The sequence below is a fragment of the Microtus oregoni genome, unplaced genomic scaffold, assembly GCF_018167655.1.
Source record: "Microtus oregoni isolate MIOR12 unplaced genomic scaffold, Mior012 000028F_ref0000031, whole genome shotgun sequence".
NCBI lineage: Eukaryota > Metazoa > Chordata > Mammalia > Rodentia > Cricetidae > Microtus > Microtus oregoni.
The window spans coordinates 4,369,608-4,392,406 of NW_024543087.1; the positions used below are offsets into that span (position 1 = coordinate 4,369,608).

Sequence of the window (22,799 nt, forward strand, 5' to 3'; positions counted from 1 at the left end):
TCAGAGTAGAGTCTCCTGGTCCATTCTGACCTCCCCGCCCCTTCCATTACCAGGGCCTGGAGACCCTTGTGCAGAGATGGCGCTAGCATGCAGCATTGTGTCTCTTCTGAGAGTGCGTGGTGACAGCCCCTACAGGCTCCTCCACAGACTCCGTCCCTGCTCAGCTCAGACTGAGGTCTTTAATTCCCATCTAGGGTCACAGGGTCAGTTCTGGGAGTTTTGTTTAAATGGAGACAGATAAAACATGATTAACATCAATCTCTTACAGCAGCACGCTCCCAAAACTCAAACACAGACCGCCTAATAAACCTGTCCCAACAACACTTGTCAAACAGCAGAGGAAAAGGACCGATCGTCCCTGTCGGGGAGGGTAGCATTCTAGATCCATGCACATAGTCAGCAGTGTCACAGAAAGGCCGGGGCTGGAGTGCACAATGGAGTACCAGCGGGCACCCTCACAGCCCTGCGTTCTAGCTCCAGCACCGGAAGAAAGATGCAAAACAAGATTTAGCAGCCACCCAGGCAACTGAAGGTCTAAAACGCTCTTGTCAGGTAGGTGAGGGTGACCTTGAACTCCTGATCCTCCTGCCAATACCTCCCAAATCCTGGGATTATAGGAAGTTGTCCCGACACCACATACACACACACACACACACACACACACACTCCCCCTCTGAGACAAGGTGTCATGCAGCCCAGGTTGTACCTGCTTTGTTGTGGACGGTGATGTTAATCTCCACTTCCCCAGTGCTGGGTTATATAATAGGTCATCCATCGCCACCACACATCTATGTTCTACCCACACTGAGGCCTTTATTTTGAGACTGCTTTATTCATTAATTCAGCCACTCTATTTTTATTTTCTGTATAAACATGAGCTTACGCATGCCGCAATTCTTGTGTGGAGGTCAGAGGACAACTTGTGCAGATTGATTCTTTCCCACTACATGGGACCTAGGGATTCAAGTCAGGTCATCAGAGTTGGGACAGGAACCCTTGCCTGCTCAGCTGTCCCACCAGCTCCAGTCTTTGGTCTTGAGATTGCAAGACCAAAGAGCCCTGGCTGGCCTGGAACTCCCTATGCAGACCGGGCTGGCCTTGAAGTTTTCTTTAGAATATAGCAATATGCTTAAAAGGGAAGCCCATCCTTTTTCTTCTTTTTGGAGACAGGGTTTCTCTGTGTGGTAGCTCACTTACTGGAACTCACTCTGTCGATCAGGCTAGCCTTCAGAGCTCCACCTGCCTCTGCCTCCTAAATGCTGCTGGGATTAAAGGCGCACACCACCAGCTGAGACCTATCCTTTTCTACAGCGCCCAAGAATTCCTAACTGTTGTGCTAGCTATCAATAAACATAGGTAAGCACATCATTACTCAATTTAAGGGTAGAAGGTGAGTTCAGGGGTACTGTGTGTACCTGGGGATCATGATACCCTCACTTCCAACCCATTATAAATAAATGATTTTCTAGATATTACTGGCAAAGGATGATGCAAGATTCAGGAGATGGAGTCTTTCTTTTTTGAGATGGGGTCTTACATAGCCCAAGATCACTCAGTTAGGATGAGCTTGACCTTCCAAAGTGCTGGGGTTACTTATGTGTGCTGGGGGTGTGTGTCAAACTCAGGACGTCATGCACACTGAACAAGGGGTCCACCAGCTAAGGGGGCCTGATCTTAGAATGGAGCACGTGGGAGAGGCCTCCAGATACCCAGTTCAGAGTCCCCACTTCTCCCCATCCCCCCAAGGCTGGACTGACCCATAATTCCATCCTGAGAAACAGGGAGAGGTGTACTGGGAACCCAGCAAAGGTGAGTTCTCTTACCAGGTAAAATGATCTTAGCATCTGAATAGGGACCGCTGCACTGTGCCTGCCGCCTGCCCGCTCAGGCATTAAATGGGTTCCTAGAAGGAGAGCTGGCTGGCCAGTATCTTTCACAAAATCCAAAGTGTGGTGATTGCAGGGGCAGGATGTGGCTGGTGGGAATGTGACTTGTCCCTACCAGGTGAGGTCCAGCTTGGGGGAGGTGGATGAATACAATGAAGACAATGGGCCTTGATAATCTGTTGACCCTCTTGCACAGGGTCTTAGTTCAGGCCCTTCTGCAGGTGGTTCTATGGTCTGAGCCCACTGCCAGGGCAGGCTCAGTGGACATCATGGTAGGGAGGGGTAGTTACTTCTCTAGTTCCGAGATACTGGGAGATACTGGGGCAGGGGACACTCTGAAATAGCTCTAGGGTGCTTTTTCCCAGCCATCGCTCTACTGGGAGATCTCTTTGTTCTGCTTCTTCAAGAGTCTGGCACAAAAGTGAGCTCCATGAGGAAGGGGCCAGAGAGCCCCAGGGAAAGTTGCTTCTTAGGCCTTAAAGACATAAAGCTTCTAGACACCTTCAGGCCAGATGAGGCATGAGTCCAAATAAACCACAGACAATACAGAAATGGCGAGAATATGTCATTTTCCCAATTCTTTCTCCACCGGTGCACTTCCTGCTTTCCCCCATGTAGTGTGTATAGACTGGTGACCTCTACCGGCTCAAGCCCTCTCCAGGCACAGCTAGGGCCTCAAGGACCCTTGGGCTTTCTCCAAAATTTCCTCTCTGATCTTGGGATAATTGGGGTACTCCGTCAGAACCTGGTACAGAGATAGACCAGACGTGTGGAACCAGGCAGGGGGTCCTGCACCATCCCACTTGTGCTGACGACTTACACTGTGACAGACTTCGATGGCATCCACAAATTTCTTGTCTTTCAGGTAGTTGAAAGCCAGTTTGAAACCTGTCCGGAGGTAGGGAGGATGCCTTGGTAAGGGGGAGCCCTCGGGCTCTGTCACCCCCTAGGATGTGGGACTTGGGCACTAGCCCCCGGGCACCTTGGCCTGTTGTCTTACCAATGGCAGGGCTGGCTTGGTGACTGTACTTCCAGGCCAGCTCATAGTTGGTGGCCGCATCCTTGTAGGACTGCTCTTTTTCCATGATGAAACCCATGTACTCATAGGCCTTGCAGCAAGACTGCAGGGAAAGCCAGTGAGCATGTCTGCCTGCCCCAAAGCAGCCACCATGGTCCTCAGGCTGGGACCAGGAGGGGGCAACGGGATGGCAGTGAGCCCTATTAACCCAAAGTACACAGAGACACCCAAGAGCACCCTCAACATTTTGAGGGTTTAACTGTGTACCCACTCCTTACTCAAAAGCTGGCACGACCCCTTCATAGAAAGCCCCTCCTCTAGCATCCTATCTGTCAGAAGCTAATCCTTGCGCATCCCTCAAGCCCACCGACCTCCCTCGCTCCTCTCCCAGCTGTGCCTGACCCCACTAAACTTGGCTTCTTCCTTGACCTGTGGCTCCTGGTTCCAGGTTTGTCACTGACTTGCCCCTCTGACACCGCCTCTTCCCCCTGACTCCACCTCTTCCCCCTGACTCCACCTCTTTCCCCTCTGCACCTCTTCCCACCATGCTCACACCTCCCTTATTCTCCCATCCCAGTGGATCCTTGCCTTGTTGTATTGGAGGCAGCGGCGAAGCAGCTCCGAGGCCAGGTCGAACTTGCCGCCTTGGCAATATATGTCAGCTAGCAGAAGCCAGCTCTTTTCCAGGTCTTCGGCCTCATCCAGCGTCCACGGGACCTTGGCGAGGCGCTTCAGCTGCGTGCGAGCCTTGGGGACTTGCTTCAGTAGCATGTAGGCCTGTGCCATGGCCAGCAATACAGGGATACTGTCCTTCTGCACACGCGCAGAAGCGTGAGTGGGACACTGGGGCACTTAGGCTATCACCCCCATCTTGACCCCTGCCCACCAGAACCCATCCCTGGCTCTCGCACCTCAGCCTGGGCCATCTCGATAAAGGACCCGAGAGCAGCCTCTACATTCGCCTTCTCCCTGGTGGCCAGCAGGCAGAGGCTCTGCAGCAGCCGCAGCTGGGTCTGCCTGGAGTCCGAGTGCGGGTAAAATTCCCGCAGGAGCTTCTCTGCCGTGCGCACCCCGTGTTGCTGGGACTCTTTCCTACTGATGGAGCTGTAGGCATGGGGCTCGGGCTGACAGCCTGCTTCCGTGGCCCTCACCTGGCCTGGCTGAGGCCCCTTCCTGTGCGCCCCCACCCCGTGCTTACCCCAGCCCTCTTACTTGCTGTCAGCCATCAGGCTCTCGAAGGTCTCCCCACCGACAATCTCGTTATCAGGGTTCAGACAGATCTGGACCATGTAGCAGGTGGCAATCTGGCCCCAGGTGCTGTCCTTTCGGGCTTTGTTCAGAAATTTCAAGGCTTCGTTGGGCTGTCCAATGTGCCTACAAAGAGTGCAGGAAATGCCAGGAGTCGGTCAGAGGAGCTGTGTAAGGCGCGTGGAGACCAAGGTGCGTGGACACATGGGGGGCACTCTGGATATCTGTTCTGAGCGTTTCCTGGAGGCTGCTCTCTGCTTCCCCTCTGCTGAGCAAGACCCTGGCTATCTGCTAGGGAGGCCTGTTATCCTACCACGGCCCCTCAGTATGCTCCAGGCTAACTCACCAGCAGTAAAGGCCTTGGCAGTAGTTAAACCCTGGCTCCAAAGGCACCCGGCTAGACACCTTCTTGGCCAGTTCAAAGAAAGCAGGAGCCTCTTCAAGCTTGCCACTCCGTCGTAGCAGATCAATCAACTTATTCAATACCAAAAAATTGTCTAGAGAGTGAGAGAGCAGAAATCTGCAGCATGCAGTGGACAACACCACACCAGGCTGGTGTTCTGAGGACTGAGGCGGGAGGAGGGAGCGCTGGACCTTGAGGAGGTCTCAGGAGACACTACTTGTTTAGGCTAATCAGAGACATTGCATACACAAAAGTGAGTAAATTATACAGTGCTTGAATATCGACATGCTTTGGTCAGGAAGGCACCTGCCGAACAAACACGAGGACTTGAGTTCGAATCACCAGCACCCATCGGAAAGCAAAGTGCGGCGTGGCAGACTTTGGAGGATTTCTGGGGCTTGCTGGCTATCTCCAAGTTCAGCGAGAGATCTTGTCTCAAGGGAACAAGATGAAGGTGCTAGAGCAGGGCACCCATGTTGTCCCCTGTGCGCTCTCTCTCTCTCTCTCTCTCTCTCTCTCTCACACACACACACACACACACACGCACCCACAAATGCACAGACGCAGCACTTACCCCCTACCTGGCTCTGTGATGTCCTACCTGTGATTTAACTACAGGGTTGAGCTCTCTTTCTGTCCCCGTTTCGACAGAAGGAGACGCTGAGAATGGAGGAGTGAGTAGGTTTTCAAAGGTTGCATGGCTACTGAGCGATACCAGGCTTCACACCCAGGCAGCCTGACTGGGAGACTCTGCTGCTAAGTACAACTGCTTGGCCTGTGGGGACCGCAGAGGCTTGGGCCTCTGGCTTGGGTTTCAGGTTTGACCCTTGAAGCTGCTGTTTCATTCAGTAGCAACTAGGGGTGTGGCTAACCAACCTAGAGAGAATGCCTACCGGCTTCCAGGTGGGTGTGACCATAGAGGGGACTGTGTTGAGCCCCAGTATTTGCGATATAGGGACAGACAGGCTGTCCTGGTTCCAGTGCCAAGCGCCTGGTTCCAGTGCCAAGCGCCTGGGTCCAGGAACTGGCCCCCTTGGACTCAGGAAGGGCTGCCACGTTCTGGGTCTTTATCAGTTTCCTGCTTCTCTGGAAACAATTGGGAAGGAAGGGGCTTCCTCTGCCCAGCCAGGAAGGAGGGGAGAAGGCCCACCCTTCTCTGGGATAGCCATCCTGGCTGGGTGGGGAGGCGGTCTTCTGGCCCCGGGTACCTGGAGCTTTCTCCAGCACTTGGCGGTAGAGACTGATGGCCGCTTCGTAGTTTTGTTTTCTGAACATCAGGTCAGCCAGCATCTATTAGAAGACACACAAGGGCGGTTTCGTGGGGGCTGGCAGGGAAGGAAAGTAGGAGACTCCCCAGGTAGCCTCCCTGGTCCAGAAAGCCTGTGAACCCCCGGAGGACTGCAGGTGTCTTTCTACCCTGCAAGGCGGAGAAGGCAGACCAGGGAGGGTGACTTCACAGCCACCCGACCTTCACCTTCACCTAACAGGGGGTGTGGTTTCCCCTTAAGTTGGTCCAATCGTGCCCCGCCCCCAGCCTAGCCTCGAGGACGCTGCTGCCCCCTGCTGGCCTTCCCATGCCTCCCCCCCCCCAGCTCCAAAAGAAGGACAGAGCAGGAGGCTGGGACAGGGCCCCAAAGCTCTTAGGGTGGGACGGTGAATTGTCTGAGGTTAAATAATTAGGAATCTGTCACGGGGCCCCTCGGGGCGGTGCGCAGCATGACAGGCAGCTCCTACCACCGCAGCTCTCTCGTGCGTCTGCTCCATCTGTAAGAGGGGGCCACAGCGCTGTTCACACAAGTCCAGCTGCCCCTGAAGCAGGTAGAGTTGCGCCAGCTCCAGCGCCACCTGTGCGGAGACCAGACAGGAAAACAAGCCAGCTCCGCGTTCGCTGCAGTCACCTTTGGCTCCCTCCGAACCTCCGCGTCTATTGGCTTTGAAAGCAGGCCTCCCTCTCACCTAGTTCCCCTGCCATTCTGTTGGTTTTACCAACGGAATGAGCTGGGGCCTGGCTAAGCCACTAATCTCATCCTTTGGCCTCTGCTGCTTCCTCTGGGGACTCCTCTGTGTCCTGGATTCCTGGACAGATGACAACGTGCTAGAATCTCCTTCTTGCTACTCTTTTCCTCTTGCCTGAGGCCAATCTCAGGCAAGGGTCATGCCCGCCCTACACCACAGTCACCAAGGCCTGTCAAAGGGTGAACAGTTACCAAGCTAATTTTTTTTATTATTATTTTTTCATACAATATGTTTAACTATGTTTTTGAGACATGTCTTTCATGGGTCATGTACCCTAGGCTAGCCTCCATCTCATTATGTACTCAAGGATGACCTCCTGCCTCCTGCCACATGCTGAGATGATAAGTTTTATGTAGTACGGGAGGAGGGGGCACAGGTGGGGGACACCAAACCAAGGTCACTCTTCCAATGTCCAGGCTCTTTAGAAGAGTGTGAACTTAGTGTGAACTGTTTCCTCATCTGGCACCACACCCCTGCCACGACTTGGAAACTCAGCCTGGGCAGGATTCCCACGCAGCCTGGCAACCACGCACCCCCACCAGTGGCACCCCCACCAGTGGCACCCCCACCAGTGGGAACTGACAAAGGCCAGGCCAACGAGACTTCCAGGGCTGTCTTTCCCTATTCTAGCCTTCATAAGTGGCCCAAAGCTGGCCTTCCTAGCCTTGCTTAAAGAATGGTAGCAGGTGAGGGTCTGGGGTCAGCCAGAGCCGCTTCTTGCCCCAGAGGCTCCAGTGGGCTGGCCTTCCTGCCTCCCCTCTGGCTTTATACCTGCAGCAGCTCGGAGAAGGCCTCTCTTGGCAAGGACACTCACCCCAAACTCCTGGTTCTGCCTCCACCTTCCAAGGGTTGAGGTTACAGTTGGGTACGACCCTACTTGGTTTGTAGTGAATGGTGACTGAAGCCAGGGCTCTGTGGGCGCTAGGCAAGTGCTGTGCCACTCGGCCACCTCCCCGCCCCCCACGGTGTTATTTCGAGGGCCATGCACCTTGTTGTCCGTTGGCGAGTAGGAGAGGGCATCCTTGTAGGATTTCACGGCGTTGTCGTAGTTTTTCTCTGTCACGTAATGCTCCCCGGTCTGGATGCAGATGGAGGCTGCCAGCTGCTTCTGGAAGGGGAGCATTTCGGGTTGCTCCAGGGGAACCCTCTTCAGTATCCGGGACTGGAGGTCCAAGGCCTGGGGGAACCAGTGAGGCTGGTCAGAGACCCCCAGCTCAGGTGCCAGGCCACAGGACTTCCCAGTGTGTTCTATAGCTGGCAATGTCAGAAAGCACCTTGAGGAAATCTGGGCCACTCCCTCAGCACGCGGGAGGGAGGCCTGCACTGCCTCCTAACCCGCCTGCCCCTGTCTGCCCCCCCACCCTCTGCCCAGGAGGAGCAGAAGTGGAGGGCAAACTTGTCTTCACTTGCCTGCCCTGCCTCCACCACACCTTGGGGCTGTGTGTCGATTTGCTTTGGGCTGTCTTGCAGGCTAGAGCAACATACAGTAGGTGCCCAGAGCAGGCTGGGCATTTGTTACTAGTGGTGTTTATTGCTTTGTTTTTGAGATGAGGTCTCACTATGTAGCCCTAGCTCATATGGAACTTGTTAAGTAGATCAGGCTGGCCTCAAACTCAGAGACCGTCCTGTTTCTGCCTTACAGAGCTGGGATTAAAGGCATGTGCCAACCAAGTTCAGGCTGGCTTTTTGTTGTTTGAGACGGGGTTTCATTATGTAGTCCTGGCTGATATGGAACTTGTTATGTAGAAGGGGCTGGCCTGAAACTTACAGAGATTGTCTTCTGCCTCCAGAGAGCCCCGGGCTGGGTTTTCATTGTTGTTTGAGACAGGGTCTTCCGTACTCATGCTGGCCTGGAACTCATTATATAATCAAAGATCCTGTGCTACCATGCGTGGTTTGTGTAGTACTGAAGGGAGAACCAAGGCACTTGTGCCTGCTACCAACTCAACTATGTCCCGGGGCTGTGCTTTGGCGGACACATTTGCTCTGCGTTTATCTCCCTTCTGGAAAATGAGGCAGTTCTCTCACATCCAAGAAGTGAATGGAGGAGGTGAGAAGCAGGAAAGATAGCCAAGTTGCAAGAAGTGTGTGGGAACTAGCGCTGGCTCCTTAAGGACAAAGAGATAAGTGGATTGGGTGGTAGACAAGATAAGGCACCTTATCAGGGCTTGACTAAAGGCGTGTCTTTAATCCCAGCACTTGGGAGGCAGAGGACAACCAGGACTGTCACACAGAGAAACCCTGTACCTCAAGTGGTCAGAGGCGGGGGAGCTCTGCCCTGGGAACAAGTGGGAACCTTTTCTTGCAGGTGGACAGTGAGGAAGGCCCGACAGGGCATGTGGATCAGGGCAGCCCCATATGGGAAGAAGATGTGTTGGTACAGGCCAGACTTCAATCTCAGTTCCATCTCCTTGACTTATGATAAACCCATTATAAGGTGAATACATGCAAGTAAAAGATGCATTGGTCCAGCTATGATATCTCTGTACTCGGGAAGCAGAGACGGATCTTTGAGTTCAAGGCCAGCTTAGTCTATCCCTTTAATAAAATTCCTTGTGTTGTGGTGACCTCCAACCATAGTTATTTTTGTTGCTACTTCATAACTGTAATTTTGCTACTGTTATGAATTGTGATGTAAATATCTGTGCTTTCTGATAGGTGACCCCTGTGAAAGTCATTTGACCACCATAGGGGTCATGACCCACAATGATCTACACAGTAAGTACTAGGTCAGCCAAGGCTATAGAGTGAGATACTGTTTCAAAAAAAAAAAAATTCAAAATTCTTGGGCTGGAGAGATGGATGGCTCAGCACTAAAGAGAACACACTGCTCTTGTAGAGGACCTGTGTTTTGTTCCCAGCACCCAAATCGGGCAGCTCAAAACCAGCTATAACTCCAGTGCCAAGGGATCTACTGCCCTGTTCTGCTCTCCACAGGCACAAGGCATGCATGCAGTGCACATACATATGTGTAGGTAAACAATTATATTGATAAAATTAAATCTTACGAAACAGCATTGACTAGAGCTGGGCAGTGGTGACGCAAGTCTTTAATCCTAGCACTTGGGAGGCAGGTGGATCTCTGAGTTTGAGGCCAGCCTGGTCTACAAAGTGAGTTTCAGGGCAACCAGGACTACACAGACAAACCCTGTCTTGGGAGAAAACAACATTGACTGTACCGAACGCCTTGAGCACCAAAGCTTAGCAAGAAGAACATTGTAGAGCACTGGGCAAGCCTGGCAGCGAGTGGCCCCTCGGAAGCTGTTGCTCGCTGCCACTGCCCACTGCTAGCATCTGCCAGGCAGTAGAGTGTCATCTATCTCTAGCCCAGGAAAAGTAAAAATTCAGAACTCGACCTACAGTTCTGAAAAGTTCTAGAACTCTCAGCCAAATCACCTCAAATCATAAACATCTGTACTTAGCTCTGGGTTTTAGTCTTCATGCCTTGAAAGGTTTTCTCAGTCAGATGGGAATGTCATAGTGTTTAGCCCAAAGCACCACTGTGAAAACTTAAAAAAGAGCAGAGAAGCCGGACATAGCGATGCTTCCCTGGATACCAGCACTCAGCCCGCTGAGGTAGGAGGACTACTGTAAGACCAGTCTGGGCTACATAGTGAGAGCTCTAGGCTAGCTGGGTAAACTAGGAAGACCCTGTCTCTAAAAGAAGGAAGGTAGGTACTGAGCTAGGGAGGGCAGGAGGAAGGAACAGAGGGAGGGAAGGAGAGGGGGACAAACATAGCTTCACAGAGCTTTCAATGCATGGCCTTGCTGCCACTCTCACGCCGACGGTCACCTCACTCTTCCTAAGGACAAAGTCACTATCTCCTGGCCCTTCTCAGCCCAGCCCAGCCCAGGGTTCTCAGATGTGAGTAGAGGGTGATGGGCCTCTCTTGAGGAAGGTCTGCACCCTGACAGGCCCATGGGCTGAGCCTCCTTCTCCCTGACATCAGGAGCTACAGAGACCTTGGGTCAGTTACCTGGTTCAGTGTTCCAACCACATCCTCTTTTTTATGGTTCTTGTAAACCTTTGCCAGCAAAAGCAAGCACTTGACCTCATTCATCAGGGATGGAATGTCCTTGACCCCTAGAGAGGGAGAGACACACAGTCAGCTAGTCTGGCCCCTAGGTTGGTGGAAAGGGCTGGGTTCAAATCCCTAGCTAATGTGGACAGGGGTCATGATGTGGGAGTGTCATATATCAATCTGTTGATTTCATTGCTTAAGCAATAAAGAAACTGCTTGGCCCTCATAGGTTAAAACATAGGCGGGAGGAGTAAACAGAACAGAATGTTGGGAGAAAGAAGCTGAGTGGAGGAGTCTCCATGATTCTCCCACTCCAGGCAGATGCAGGTTAAGATCATTCCTGGTGAGCCAGCTCGTGAGCTACACAGATATTAGAAATGGGCTAGTCCAGGTGCGAGAGTTAGCTGAGAAAAGGCTAGATATAATGGGCCAAGCGGTGTTTAAAAGAATACAGTTTCTGTGTAATTATTTCGGGTAAAGCTAGCAGTGCGGGCGGCCGGGTGCCGGGGACGCAGCCCCACCGCTCCTACTACTACAGAATGATGTGGGAGTGTCATATATCAATCTGTTGATTTCATTGGTTAAGTAATAAACAAATTGCTTGGGCTCATAGCTTAGAACATAGGTGGGTGGAGTAAACAGAACAGAATGCTGGGAGGAAGAGGAAGTGAGCTCAGAGAGAGGCCATGCTCTGCTCTCCCAGGCAGATGCACACGATGAAGCAAGCCGCCAGGTCAGACATGCTGAATCTTTCCCGGTAAGACCGGAGCTACACAGATTATTAGAGATGGGTTGATCGGGATATCAGAATTAGCCAGTAAGGGCTAAAGCTAATGGGCCAAGCAGTTTAAATGAATACAGTTTGTGTGTTGTTATTTCGGGGCATAAGCTAGCGAGGCGGCCGGGGTGCTGGGGATGCAGCCCCGCCGCTCTTATCACTACAGGGTCAGAGCGAGTTCGAACGCCGCCTCACCAGAGTCTCGTTCCAAGGCCTGCTTCAGCACCTTCTCTGCCTTGTGATATTTCTTCAGCTTCAGCAGCAGCTCGGCCAGTTCGCAGCACAGGAAGTCCTGCCCACTGATCTTCTGGGCGGCCTCATAGTAATTAATGGCCTTCGTGCACACGGGAAATACTGGCCTCAGCTTGGCTCTGCGTGGGGGTTGCTGACACCATGTCCCTCCAGCAGCCACCACATCAGATCGCCCCATTCCCGCCTCCCAGCGGGGCTCAGGCCTCAGGTGAAGCAGGGACGGCAGACAGTGCAGACTGGTGCGCTCACCCCCCTCCCCGTCACGCTCTCAGCAGGAAGCTGGAGCGAAATGCTGTCCCTTCCCATCTAGACCCCCAACTCGTGGGCTTTCTAAGCTCTTTCCCTGCGTGGCTGGCCCTCCCTAGGGGAGCCTCACCTTGGCGTACTGGTGGGTCTTCATGTAGGCTTGTCCGATCCTGCTGACCAAGGAGGCATCGTGAGGGTTCTTTCTATAGGCCTCATCGTACACCTCCAGGGCCTTCTCAGGCTGGTGGGGAAAGTATGGAAGGGGTGTCTTTCTCTCCTCTCACCAGAGAAGTGATCCTGGGAGCCAGTTAGCAAGGCCCGGAGAGTCTCTCTCCTTACCTCCTGAATGTTCATGAAAGCGTCGCCCAGTAGCAGGCTGCTGTGGGGGCCGGGCAGGTGTTCACAGAGCTCCCTACGGGAGAAACCAACTTCCTCTCTCAGGCCTGGGCCTGGCGAGTGTCCATCCGTTCATCATCTTGAGTCCCAGAGATCCTGGAGAGCACTAATAGCCAGGCTCGCACCTGCCGTCTGTCTGGGTCATGGCCGAGGGCCACCCCAGCCCTCTGGTCTTCTCCATGAACAGCCATACTGTTTTGCATGTTTGGACTTGGTTGTTTTTGAGCCAGGGTCCATGTCTCAGGCTGATTATGAACTCCTGGTTCTCTAGTTTCTACCTCCTAAGTACTGGGGTTACAGCGGCGGGTCGCCCCACCCGGTATTATGTCACACTGAAGACTGAACACGGAGCTAACGGGATGCTAAGCAAAGCACCCAGTAACTGGGCTACACCCCCAGTTATACTTCCTTTTCCTGAGACGCTGGGTTGGAACCCAGGTCGTGGGACATGTCTGGCAAGCACACAGCCACTGAGCCCCACCCCAGTCCCACACTGCTTCCCTGAAAGTCTAATCCCTGTTGGTCAGTTCCTACCATCCCAGCTCCTTGAGCCCCAGACTGCCTAGTTTTTCCCAGAGAAAGGGGCTGGGAAGGACCTCTTGAGGTTCCAATACCAAATTCTAGGAGTCAGGGTCGGTGCTTCCGACTTCCACGCTTTCCTTGCCCACCCCACACTGATCACCCCTGAGGCCCTGTACCAAGGAAAGGCAGAGAGCAGGGCCAGGGTGTGAGTTGTTCTCACGATTCCGTTGGCACCAGTGCTGGGATCCGGACCTATATGCTCCCACCATAATGTAAAACACACAGCGCAGGGGAAGGGCTGAGGTCCTCGGAACTCACCCTCGGCCAGGGAGATCTACGAGGTCTAATGTGGTCTAATGCACTCTGGAGACCAAGTTGAAGGCATATAACAGGAGGCAACCCTCCCCAGCCTCCAGGGGAAAGTGTGCCAGCCGCCTGCCGCGTGGGTGGAGCTTACATGTAGCAGCCTATGTAGAGGCGCATGTCCTTGCGTGTGTGTAGGTAGATGCTGGCCATCTTCTCCTTGGCTTCCGTGTAGCAGGGCTGCTTGGGCGTGATGCCTCTCAGCATGCTCAGGGCCAAGTCCACGTTGCCTTTGCTCAGCGCCAGGTCTACGTTGGCGACTGTGATGCGCATCTCCTCGGGCGTGCCGCTGAACTCATTGATGGCATCCTGCATGATCTTGGTGGCCTCGTGCTACAAGGTGGAGGACCAAACAGACCCTCTCTTTGTTAACATCTATTACAGGTGACCCGAGGACATTTATACCTCTGTTCCTGTGCCAGCCCAGGGGTGCGCCTGTGCCAAGAAGATACTCGGCTACCTGCAGAGCAGCTGTGGAGGCAATGGCTGGTCATTAGAACACAGAGATGCTGCTGTCATGACTGTGCCTCCTCTAATGGGGACAGCTCATCCAACCACACCTTTTCCACAGGAGTTTCGCTGGGAGGCCAGTCATGATGATCAACACCCACAATTCTAACACTTGAGAGGCTGAGGCAGGAGGATCATGAGTTTCATGCCAATCTGGACTACCCACACAGTTTTAAAAAACTCTGGTGAAGGGGTGACAACGCGGCTCAGCAGGTAAAGGTGCTGACTGCGCAGTTCAATCCCCAGGTGCATATGGTGGGAGGAGGGAGCCAACTCTCATAAATTTGTCCTCTGACCTCCACGCATGCATGCATATATGCATACATGTTCATATATGCATATATACAAAAATAAATAAGTGTAACTTTAAAAGTTAAAAAAGCAAAAGCAAAACTAAACAACCAACCAAGCAACTAACCAATCAACCAACCAACCAACTAACCAATCAACCAACCAACCAACTAACCAATCAACCAACCAAGCAACTAACCAACCAACCAACCAACAAAACAAAACTAAACAACCAACCAAGCAACTAACCAATCAACCAACCAAGCAACTAACCAATCAACCAACCAACCAACTAACCAATCAACCAACCAAGCAACTAACCAACCAACCAACCAACCAACTAACCAATCAACCAACCAAGCAACTAACCAATCAACCAACCAAGCAACTAACCAACCAACCAACCAACAAAACAAAACAACCAACCAACCAAACAAGCAACAACAACAGAAAAACCAAGTCAAACAACCCTAGATCCCCAAACCTCAAAGTGCTAGGCTGTAGTGAGAACACTCTTTGGCACTGTTGCCCCAGACTGCAGCCTCCTCTGGGAGTGCCTTTTAAGGAAGTTGGGCAGAACCCTGGGCTCTCAGCTCATGGCCCCTATCTTTGTCTGACTGCAGAACTGACTTTCAGCTTATCCCCTGCTTGTTCTCCTGAGTCGAGGATGGACGGAGGAAGAAGGTGGTGCATTTGAGACCTCTATCAGCCTGGATTGGAGCTGGCCACCCGAGGGGTGCCCCGTGCTCCCGGGCGCAGGGGGAGCTGTCTCACTCTATCCCGGGCCCCACTCCGTCCCCAGCCCCACTCCCCTACTCTCTGTCTCCAGTGGGAACATCTGGGTTTGTTGTCCTTCACCCAGTTCCCTTCCTGATGCTTGACAGACCAACCCTTAGCTTTAGGAACAGCTGAGCTGTCAGCTGACGTTGGATAGGCAGTTCCTGGTTCTGCATAGGTAGAGCATCTGTCTCTACCTGTCTTGTGTTCCTTTGGGTAGTTTTGCTTCCATGTTCACACATTTACCCAGAGAGTCGTGCGTGTGTGTGTGTGCGCGCGCGTGTGTGTGTGTGTGTGTGTGTGAATTACAGCTGTATGCTCGAGCACGAGCAGGCATACCAGCACATGTGACCACACGCCATGGGTCAATCTCAGGTGTCATCCCTAGGAGCCACCCTTTTGATTTTCTGAGAATCTCTCATGGCCCTGAAGCTTGCTCATTGGAGTGGGTGACTGGCTAGTGAGCCCCAGAGATCCTCCTAGCTCCACTTCCCCCGATCTGGAATTATAGTCATGTACCCCCAAGCACGACTTTTTGAACAGAGGGTTTCTCTGTGTAACAGCTCTGGCTGTCCTGGAACCTGCTTTGTTTATAGGCTTGCCTTGAACTCACAGAGATCTGCCTGCCTTTGCCTCTCCAGTACTGGTGTCTTAGGGTTTCTTTTTTTTAGATTTATTTATTTAATATGTACTCAGTGTTCCACCTGCATGTATCCCTGAAGGCCAGAAGAGGGCACCAAATCTCATTACAGATGGTTGTGAGCACATGTGGTTGCTGGGAATTGAACTCAGAACCTTTGGAAGAGCAGGCAAAGCTCTTAACCACTGAGCCATCTCTCCAGATTTTAGTTAGGGTTTCTATTGCTGTTAAGAGACACTATGACCACAGCAACTCTTATAAAGGGAAACATTTAATTTTGGTGGCTCACATAGTTCAGAGGTCTAGTCCATTATCATCATGGCAGGAAGCAAGGCAGCATGCAGGCAGACATGGTGCTAGAGAGGTAACTGAGCATCCTTACATCTTAGTCCAAAGGCAACAGAAAGTGAACTGTCTCACTGGGTGTGACTTGAGCGTATGTAAGTCCTCGAAGCCCTCCTCCACAGTGATGTACTCCCTTTAACAAGACCACACCTACTCCAACACCTCCCATTAGTGTCACTCCCTTTGGGGTCCATTTCCTTTCAAACCACCACAGCTGGGATTAAGGGCACATGCCACCATGCTGCCTCCCCGCTGTGGGACAATGGTTTTACCCTGTAAAGACTTGTTTCTTGTACTTGTTTAATAAAATGCTGACTGGCCAGTAGCCAGGCACAGGCAGGAAATAGAGGTGGGGCAATGAGAACAGAAGAATTCTGGGAAGAGAAAAGAGTCAGTCTGCAGTCGTCACCCTGCCACAGAGGATGCAAGATGTGACTGCCTCACTGAGAAAGGTACAAAGCCATGTGGCTAACACAGACAAGAATAATGGATTAATGTAAGATGTAAGAATTAATTAATAGGGGCTGGAGAGATGGCTCAGTGGTTAAGAGCATTGCCTGCTCTTCCAAAGGTCCTGAGTTCAATTCCCAGCAACCACATGGTGGCTCACAACCATCTGTAATGAGGTCTGAGGCCCTCTTCTGGCCTGCAGGCAGACATTGTATACATAATAAATAAATAAATAAATATTTTTAAAAAAGAATTAATTAATAGGAAGCCTGAGCTACCAGGCCAACCAGTTTATGATTAATGTAGACTTCTATGTGCTTACTTGGGACTAAACGGCTGTGGGACTTGGTGGGACAGAAACATCGGTCAGCACCTTCCCTTTCCTCCAGGATCCAACTCAGGTCCTCACACTTCCATGGCAAACACTTTACCTACTGAGCCATCTTCACAGTCCTTTGTTTTGAAGGGGGAAAAAAAACCCTTTCAGGCTAGTTTTCCATCTCAGTCAGGTGCATCACAAGGGAAGGATATGGGCCTTGGTCACAGAGATGGTCCAGGGCAGACCGCATCCTGTGAGCTGGCAAGGCTGCTGAGGCCAGGGTATCATACAGATTTCAGCTCCTCCAAGCCTTGCTCTTGCCTCTTGCGGAGGCAGGGGCATCTCTGCAGGTTTGAGGTCAGCCTGGTATATATAGTGAGTTCCAGGACAGCCGGAGCTACATTAGAGAACCCTGTCTCAACCAAACCAAATCAACAAACAAAAGGGCTCAGATCATAGCCCAAGTGAAGTGAACCTTAGACAAAATCAGAGCTTGGCCCCAGGCTGGTCTCCTGGGGCCTCCAATGTGCCCTGGCCCAGGGAATGGGAGCAAAGCGTTTTTTTTTCTTTGTTGTGTGTCTATGTGTTTGGTATGCACGCATGTGTGTATGCATGTAAGTGTTGGGGGGTGGAGGCGTGATTGTGCAGGTGCACACTCGTATGTTTGCATGAGCAGGGAAGAAATTGACATCAGGTATCATCCTCTGTGATCATTTTATCATCAAGGTCAATCTCTCTCACTGAACCTAGAACCCTCAGACGCACTGGGGGTTCTGGCAATCTGGACTCTGGTCCGATGCTTTCATGGCCTAATCCCCAGCCCCATGCAAGGCATTTCTCACCAGCTCCCCATTCAGTCGGAGGGCCTCTACTAGCTCCAGCAGGATGGATGCCCGCTCACTGGGCCGTACAGAGGGGCCTCTGTTCTTCCTGCTCTCTTCCGCCTTTGTGGTGGGCAGTTTTACAATCATCTTCAAGGTCTTTATGGCCTCAGCATAGTCACCAGTCTTGTTGAGGGCCCTGGCTCTGATGAAGTGGTAGAGGGGGTAGTCTCGGACCTAGGAGAGGCAGAGCGGAACTGGGGCTAGCTTACCTCCGCTGCTCACAGGGCAGCCTGGGGAGCTTCTCCGGGGGAACCAATGAGCCTGCTCTGCCTGTGGGCTAGCAGAGTTCCTATGCCTTTATATGCTCCCCCGCCCCAGCAATGGTCCAGAAAGGGGTGTTCGATTGGCCGCAGAGTGTAGAGAGCTCCCACCTGGAAGTTGTGGCTGACACCCAGCTCTAAACAGTGGGAACACATGGCAAAGTTGCCCTGAGCCAGGTAGATCTGGGACATGAGGAGGTGGGCATCCACAAAGGTGGGATCCAGTTCCAGGCAGCGCTGCAGGGTGCTCTGGGAGTTCTCCAGCTCTCCTAGGGACACAGAACCAAAGCCTGCATAAGAGCTTTAGGAGCCCCCGAGACCCAACAAGTAGAGGAAGAATGGGTTTCACGTATGTGGCCATTCGGAAATCTGGTATTTACAGAAATCTCTGTCAAATGTTGGTATTTTACCCAGTTTTAGAGAGAGAGAGAGAGAATATGCGGTGTGTGTGTATGTGTGTATTTGTGTGTGTGTGTGTGTGTGTTGCACGCCAGAAGCCAACTTCAGTACATTCCTCAGGAGCCATTCACCTTGTGTTGAGACAGGGTTGGTCTCTGGGCTGGAACTCAGCATGCAGGCTAGGCTGGCCAGCCAGCCCACCCCAGACTTCCACCTGTCCCTGTCTGCCTCTCTGGCACTAGGATCACAAGCAGGGATCAAGCTCAGGCCATTGCAATCACAAGAAACATGCTTTAATGACCGAGTTCTTGCTCTGCCCTGACAGGCCTGTTAAAGTCTGACTAGACCTAACATCTGCACGACCCTGTAAGTTTTGTTTCTGACCCTTGTATTTTATCTTTATTTTTTGTGGTTCTGGGAATCGAACCTAGGACCTCATGCATGTTAATGAGGCCCTATACCTGCTTGGGCCTTCACATACTGTCTTTTGGATATGGGATTCAGGATGTAGTCTTGTAAGCCAAGGGTCAAAGTCTTCATTTAAACTCAAGCCCATGAAGGTCTGAACTCCTGACACTAGACTTAGGTGCCCCCTCTGAAGCCAGGCAGGCTGTCCTGGTTTGATACTGACAGCTTAATGCCAGGGTGCAGAGGGCTAGGAGGGGCAGTTTCTCCTTCTGTAGCCAGGCCTCTCCATAGCTGCTGCCTAGAAGCCATCACCTGTAGGTGGGGATACACCTTTTTTGGGTCCCAAACTCCCTCATCTTTTCTTGTGTGCTGTGGAGAAGAGAAGAAGAGTTCACTATGGCAACCTCACCTCTTAGAGACCTAGCGTTGGTCCCAAACCTGTTCACTATGGCAACCTCACCTCTTAGAGACCTAGTGTTGGTCCCAAACCTGCTGGTAGCTGCCAGCACCTCTGGGACAGTTCTTCCCTGGCCTTGGACCCAGAAGACATTAAAACTATGAGTAAACCTGGCCCAGAGAGCCTTGAGGACGAAGTCTTAAGAGCCCTCAGGTGAGTGAAAGCCCTCAGTGTAGAGACAGTGGGAGACGTGGGAATAGTCAGTTCGCAGGCAGGGAGATGGTGCAGGCCCTAAGCAAAGTGCTTCAGGGGAGGGCTGTGTATCGCAGAGAACAACTGGCTGCCCACAGAATGTTCTTCCCTTTCCTCTCTCTGATGCCTAAACTGGGACACAGGAGAAGCTAGCAGACCTGACTGTGGCCTCAGTGAAAGCCTTGCCATCTGGGGCCTCATGGAAATACTCTTCCTATCCCACATGGCCTTCCAGTTTCCTCACAGCGATATTCTGTGTGCATATGTATGTACATACGTGTGTATGTATGTATGTATGCGGGTATGTGTGTGTGTCACATATACAAACAGGAAAAGAATCCTAGGCAAGGAGCCTGTGGCTACAACCTAAGGCAAAAGCTCCACCAGGTGTCTGCTAGCGTTTGCTGCTCACCTGAGAGGAACTTGACCTGAGCCGTCAGAAACAGTGGGTCCATCATGGCCGGGGCTACCTTCACCACAGGACTCAAGATCATAGCGACTTGTTTAAGAAGTGGAGACACGAGCTGGCCAGGTGACCGAGGCTGTGGGAAGATCAGAGGCTAAACGTGTGGCTGCCTTATTTCTTCTCCTACCTCCTTTTCTTCCTACCACCGCCTCCCCTCCGCCCTTCGCCCAGGGTCTAATGTAGCTCATGACAGCCTTGAACTCCCTGTACAGCCAAGGATGATCTTGAACTCCTAACCCTCCTTCCTCTGCCGCCTGAGAGCTAGGATTACAGCTCCTGTCAGGACAAGGACAGGTGCACAGCCGGCCGGTGTGCTGCCCCACCCAAATACGGAGCCTGTGCCCCAGCTTCAGACAGACCTGGGAACTTGTGAGAGAGAGGACACTGCGCATCACCTGGGACATCCGGCTCTGCACCACAACAGCCTCTGAGGTGATCTGGCTTCAGCCTGTTCCTGTTTGAAAAGACCTGGCACAGGCTGGGGCTGTCACTCAGGGGACAGAGCACTTGCTTTGTGGAAGCCCTGAGTTCCATCCATGGCACCCCATAAACTGGGTGTGGCGGTAGCTCTCAGGATATGAAGGCAGGAGGATCAGGGGTTCAAAGGGCATCCTTGGCTACACAGCAAGTTAGAGACTAACCTGGGCTACAGGAGACCCTGTCTCAAAAATAAGACAACAAATAAACACCACAGAAACACTAGATTCCTGCCTGCTTTCTCACAGTTCAGCAGGGCTTGGTGGCTAGCCAGGTAAAGCCCTTGTTTCTGTCCAATCACACCTGTACTTCAGGCCCCTGCCGAGAAGATGGGTCATCCCCCTAACCTGCTTGGGGCAGAAATGCAGATACTCCTTGGCAATGCAGACCAGAAAGAGGGGGTCCAGCTTTTCGAAGTACTCGGGGCTCAGGGCCAGGCCCTGCATGCTGGAGAAGTGCAGCTCCACTGCCTCCTTCAGGAGCGCGGTGGCCTCTTGCTCTGGCTTTTGCTTCTTAGATGCCACAAGGGCTTGCAGGAAGACCAGTACCTGTGGAAGAGAGGCTTGGGGCCTGGAGCCGAGCTGGCCCGGGAGCAGGAGCCAAGGCCGGCCCGAGCAGTGCGGCCTGCCATTGAGATCGCCCTCTGCTGGAGACTCCACAGGGAAGCCATCCTTGCCTATTAGCTCTGACCTCAGACTTCCCGAGGGACTGCTGCACCTCCTTGAGGAACTCCAACTGGTGTGCCGCCTCCTCCAGCTGGCCCTGCAAGATCTGGCACCAGATGCTCCCTGTAGATGGGACAAGAATGAAGCTGAGCAAGCAGCAGAACCAGCAGCTGGGCAGATTCAGGGGCAGACTGAGACGGGAAAGGGAGGGCCCAGGCAGGAGGTCGCCTCACATCTTCACAAACTGCAGGAGCGAGGCAGGTGTGGGGCAGAGAACTGAAGCGGAAAAGGCCGAGAGAATCATCCCCCATCCATGTGTTGGCTTAACAATGGCTCCAATGAGAAGCACCATTAACCATGTGTGGTTTAACCCTTCCCATGGTTTTCTGAGTATTTGTGACTAAAGTACACACAGCAACACACAACCCGAAGATTTACAGATTTAGGGGCTCAGAGCATAGCATGCATGGAGCCCTGGGTTCAGCTCCTAGCATGGGCAAGACTGTGTATGTGCAAGCACATGCGTGAGTTCGTGTGCCATGCGGTGCATGTGGAGGTCAGAAGGCAACTGTGGGAGCTGGCTCTCTGCTATGGGGTCCAGGAGACGGAACTCGGGCTGTCGGGCTCGAAGGAGGCCACTTTACTACTCAGCCATCTTGCCGTCCCTGCTAAGAATTTAAACATGTTCCAGAGGACCTGAGTTAGGTTTCCAGCCCTCACAACAGAGGGCTCACAACTGCCGCAACTCCAGCTCTGGGGGATCCAACACCCTCTTCTGACCTCTGTGGGGGTGTGTGTGCATACACATACTCACTCACACACGTACACCCCTGTCAGGTATACTCACAATGTCAAAGGACCAAAGGAATGGGTTCTAATCCATATTCTCCTGATTATTAAATAAACATATTTTTATATCTTTACGTTGGTGATGTTTCAATCACATTGGATTTGCTATTTGTAGCCCCCCTTCTTTTCTTTTAGGGTGACTGTTTCTATAGTGGTGGTGTAGTAGGGACTGGGGTGCTTACACCGGCCAGGCAAACACTTACTAAGCCATGCCTGCCTATTATATAGACTAGGATAATTAACTTGTTTTTAATGATTATTTTCGAGACAGGGTCTCATGTAGCCTGGGCTGGCCTCCAAAGCTCTACATAGCTGGGGATGACCTTGAACTCTTGATCCCTGGCTTCCACCTGCTGGGATGACAGGTGCACACCTACACACCCAGCTGATTGTGCCCTTTACTTAAGGGACAAAACAGAGTATTCCACAGGGGTTGGAGAGATGACTCAGGGTTAAGAGCACTGACTACTTTTCCAGAGGACCCAGATTCAATTCCCAGCACGAACATGGCAGCTCACAACTGTCTATAATTCCAGTTCTAGGAGACCCAACACCCATGGAAAAACGCCAAACTTCCCATCTTTGCTGATGTAGGATGTGGGTGCTCCAGCCACAACATGGATAAGTCCTAGGCTTCCATCTAAATCGGTGGCTTCACTGGAAGATCCCCATAGGACGGTACCCCCTAAACTCACACACAGTCTGGAGAGCAGGACACCACCCTGCCCAGCCCGTGGAGACCTGCCAAGGCAGCCAGCCGGTTCTCCTCTAGCTTCATGGCCTCCTTGTACCACAGGCATGCTTCCTTCATTTGCTGCTGCAGGATGAAGAGATAGCCCAACTCTGTGGCCACAAGGGCACAGGAAGGTGTGCTCATGAAGATGCGCTCCAGGAAGCTGCTCACAAGTCGCTGGACCGCCTGGTGCCTCCCGCACTGCCAAGAGTGGACAGATGGGAACAGAGAGTCAGTCCAGCTGCCTGTGTGAAGATAACGCCAGAAGTGGGGGCATTACAGCAGACTGGGAAGGACTCAGAGAGTCCAAGAGGTCCCTAGGATCTGTGTGTAGCTAGCTATCCATCTCCTGAGGAACCTGCCTCCAGTCATAGTGTCCTCCAAACACATCTTGGCTGGCCACAGTACTGACTTTTTTTTTTTCTTTGAGAGAGGGTTTCTCTGTGTCCTGGCTATTCTGGAACTCTCTCTGTAGACAAGGCTGGCTTCGAACTCACAGAGACCCACCTGCCTCTGCTTCCCGAGTG

General features: G+C 52.4%; 1 protein-coding gene across 2 annotated transcripts in view; it reads right to left on the reverse strand.

The window, feature by feature from the left end:
• Positions 1 to 804: 804 nt before the first annotated feature.
• Ttc21a (tetratricopeptide repeat domain 21A) overlaps positions 805 to 22,799 on the reverse strand; it is a 34,269-nt gene continuing 12,274 nt past the window's right edge. For both annotated transcript variants that reach the window (XM_041677371.1, XM_041677370.1), the window contains 21 exons: positions 22,281 to 22,473; positions 20,716 to 20,813; positions 20,373 to 20,573; positions 19,495 to 19,624; positions 17,738 to 17,895; positions 17,325 to 17,540; positions 13,245 to 13,483; positions 12,209 to 12,281; positions 12,000 to 12,110; positions 11,567 to 11,705; positions 10,549 to 10,655; positions 7,560 to 7,748; positions 6,290 to 6,400; positions 5,764 to 5,845; positions 4,499 to 4,649; positions 4,117 to 4,278; positions 3,816 to 4,008; positions 3,493 to 3,717; positions 2,887 to 3,007; positions 2,707 to 2,774; positions 805 to 2,631 (listed from right to left, as the gene is read on the reverse strand). In XM_041677371.1, the coding sequence (XP_041533305.1) occupies positions 2,554 to 2,631; positions 2,707 to 2,774; positions 2,887 to 3,007; positions 3,493 to 3,717; positions 3,816 to 4,008; positions 4,117 to 4,278; positions 4,499 to 4,649; positions 5,764 to 5,845; positions 6,290 to 6,400; positions 7,560 to 7,748; positions 10,549 to 10,655; positions 11,567 to 11,705; positions 12,000 to 12,110; positions 12,209 to 12,281; positions 13,245 to 13,483; positions 17,325 to 17,540; positions 17,738 to 17,895; positions 19,495 to 19,624; positions 20,373 to 20,573; positions 20,716 to 20,813; positions 22,281 to 22,473 (3,045 nt within the window). In that variant the 3' untranslated portion in view covers positions 805 to 2,553. The remainder of the gene's footprint in view (positions 2,632 to 2,706; positions 2,775 to 2,886; positions 3,008 to 3,492; positions 3,718 to 3,815; positions 4,009 to 4,116; positions 4,279 to 4,498; positions 4,650 to 5,763; positions 5,846 to 6,289; positions 6,401 to 7,559; positions 7,749 to 10,548; positions 10,656 to 11,566; positions 11,706 to 11,999; positions 12,111 to 12,208; positions 12,282 to 13,244; positions 13,484 to 17,324; positions 17,541 to 17,737; positions 17,896 to 19,494; positions 19,625 to 20,372; positions 20,574 to 20,715; positions 20,814 to 22,280; positions 22,474 to 22,799) is intronic.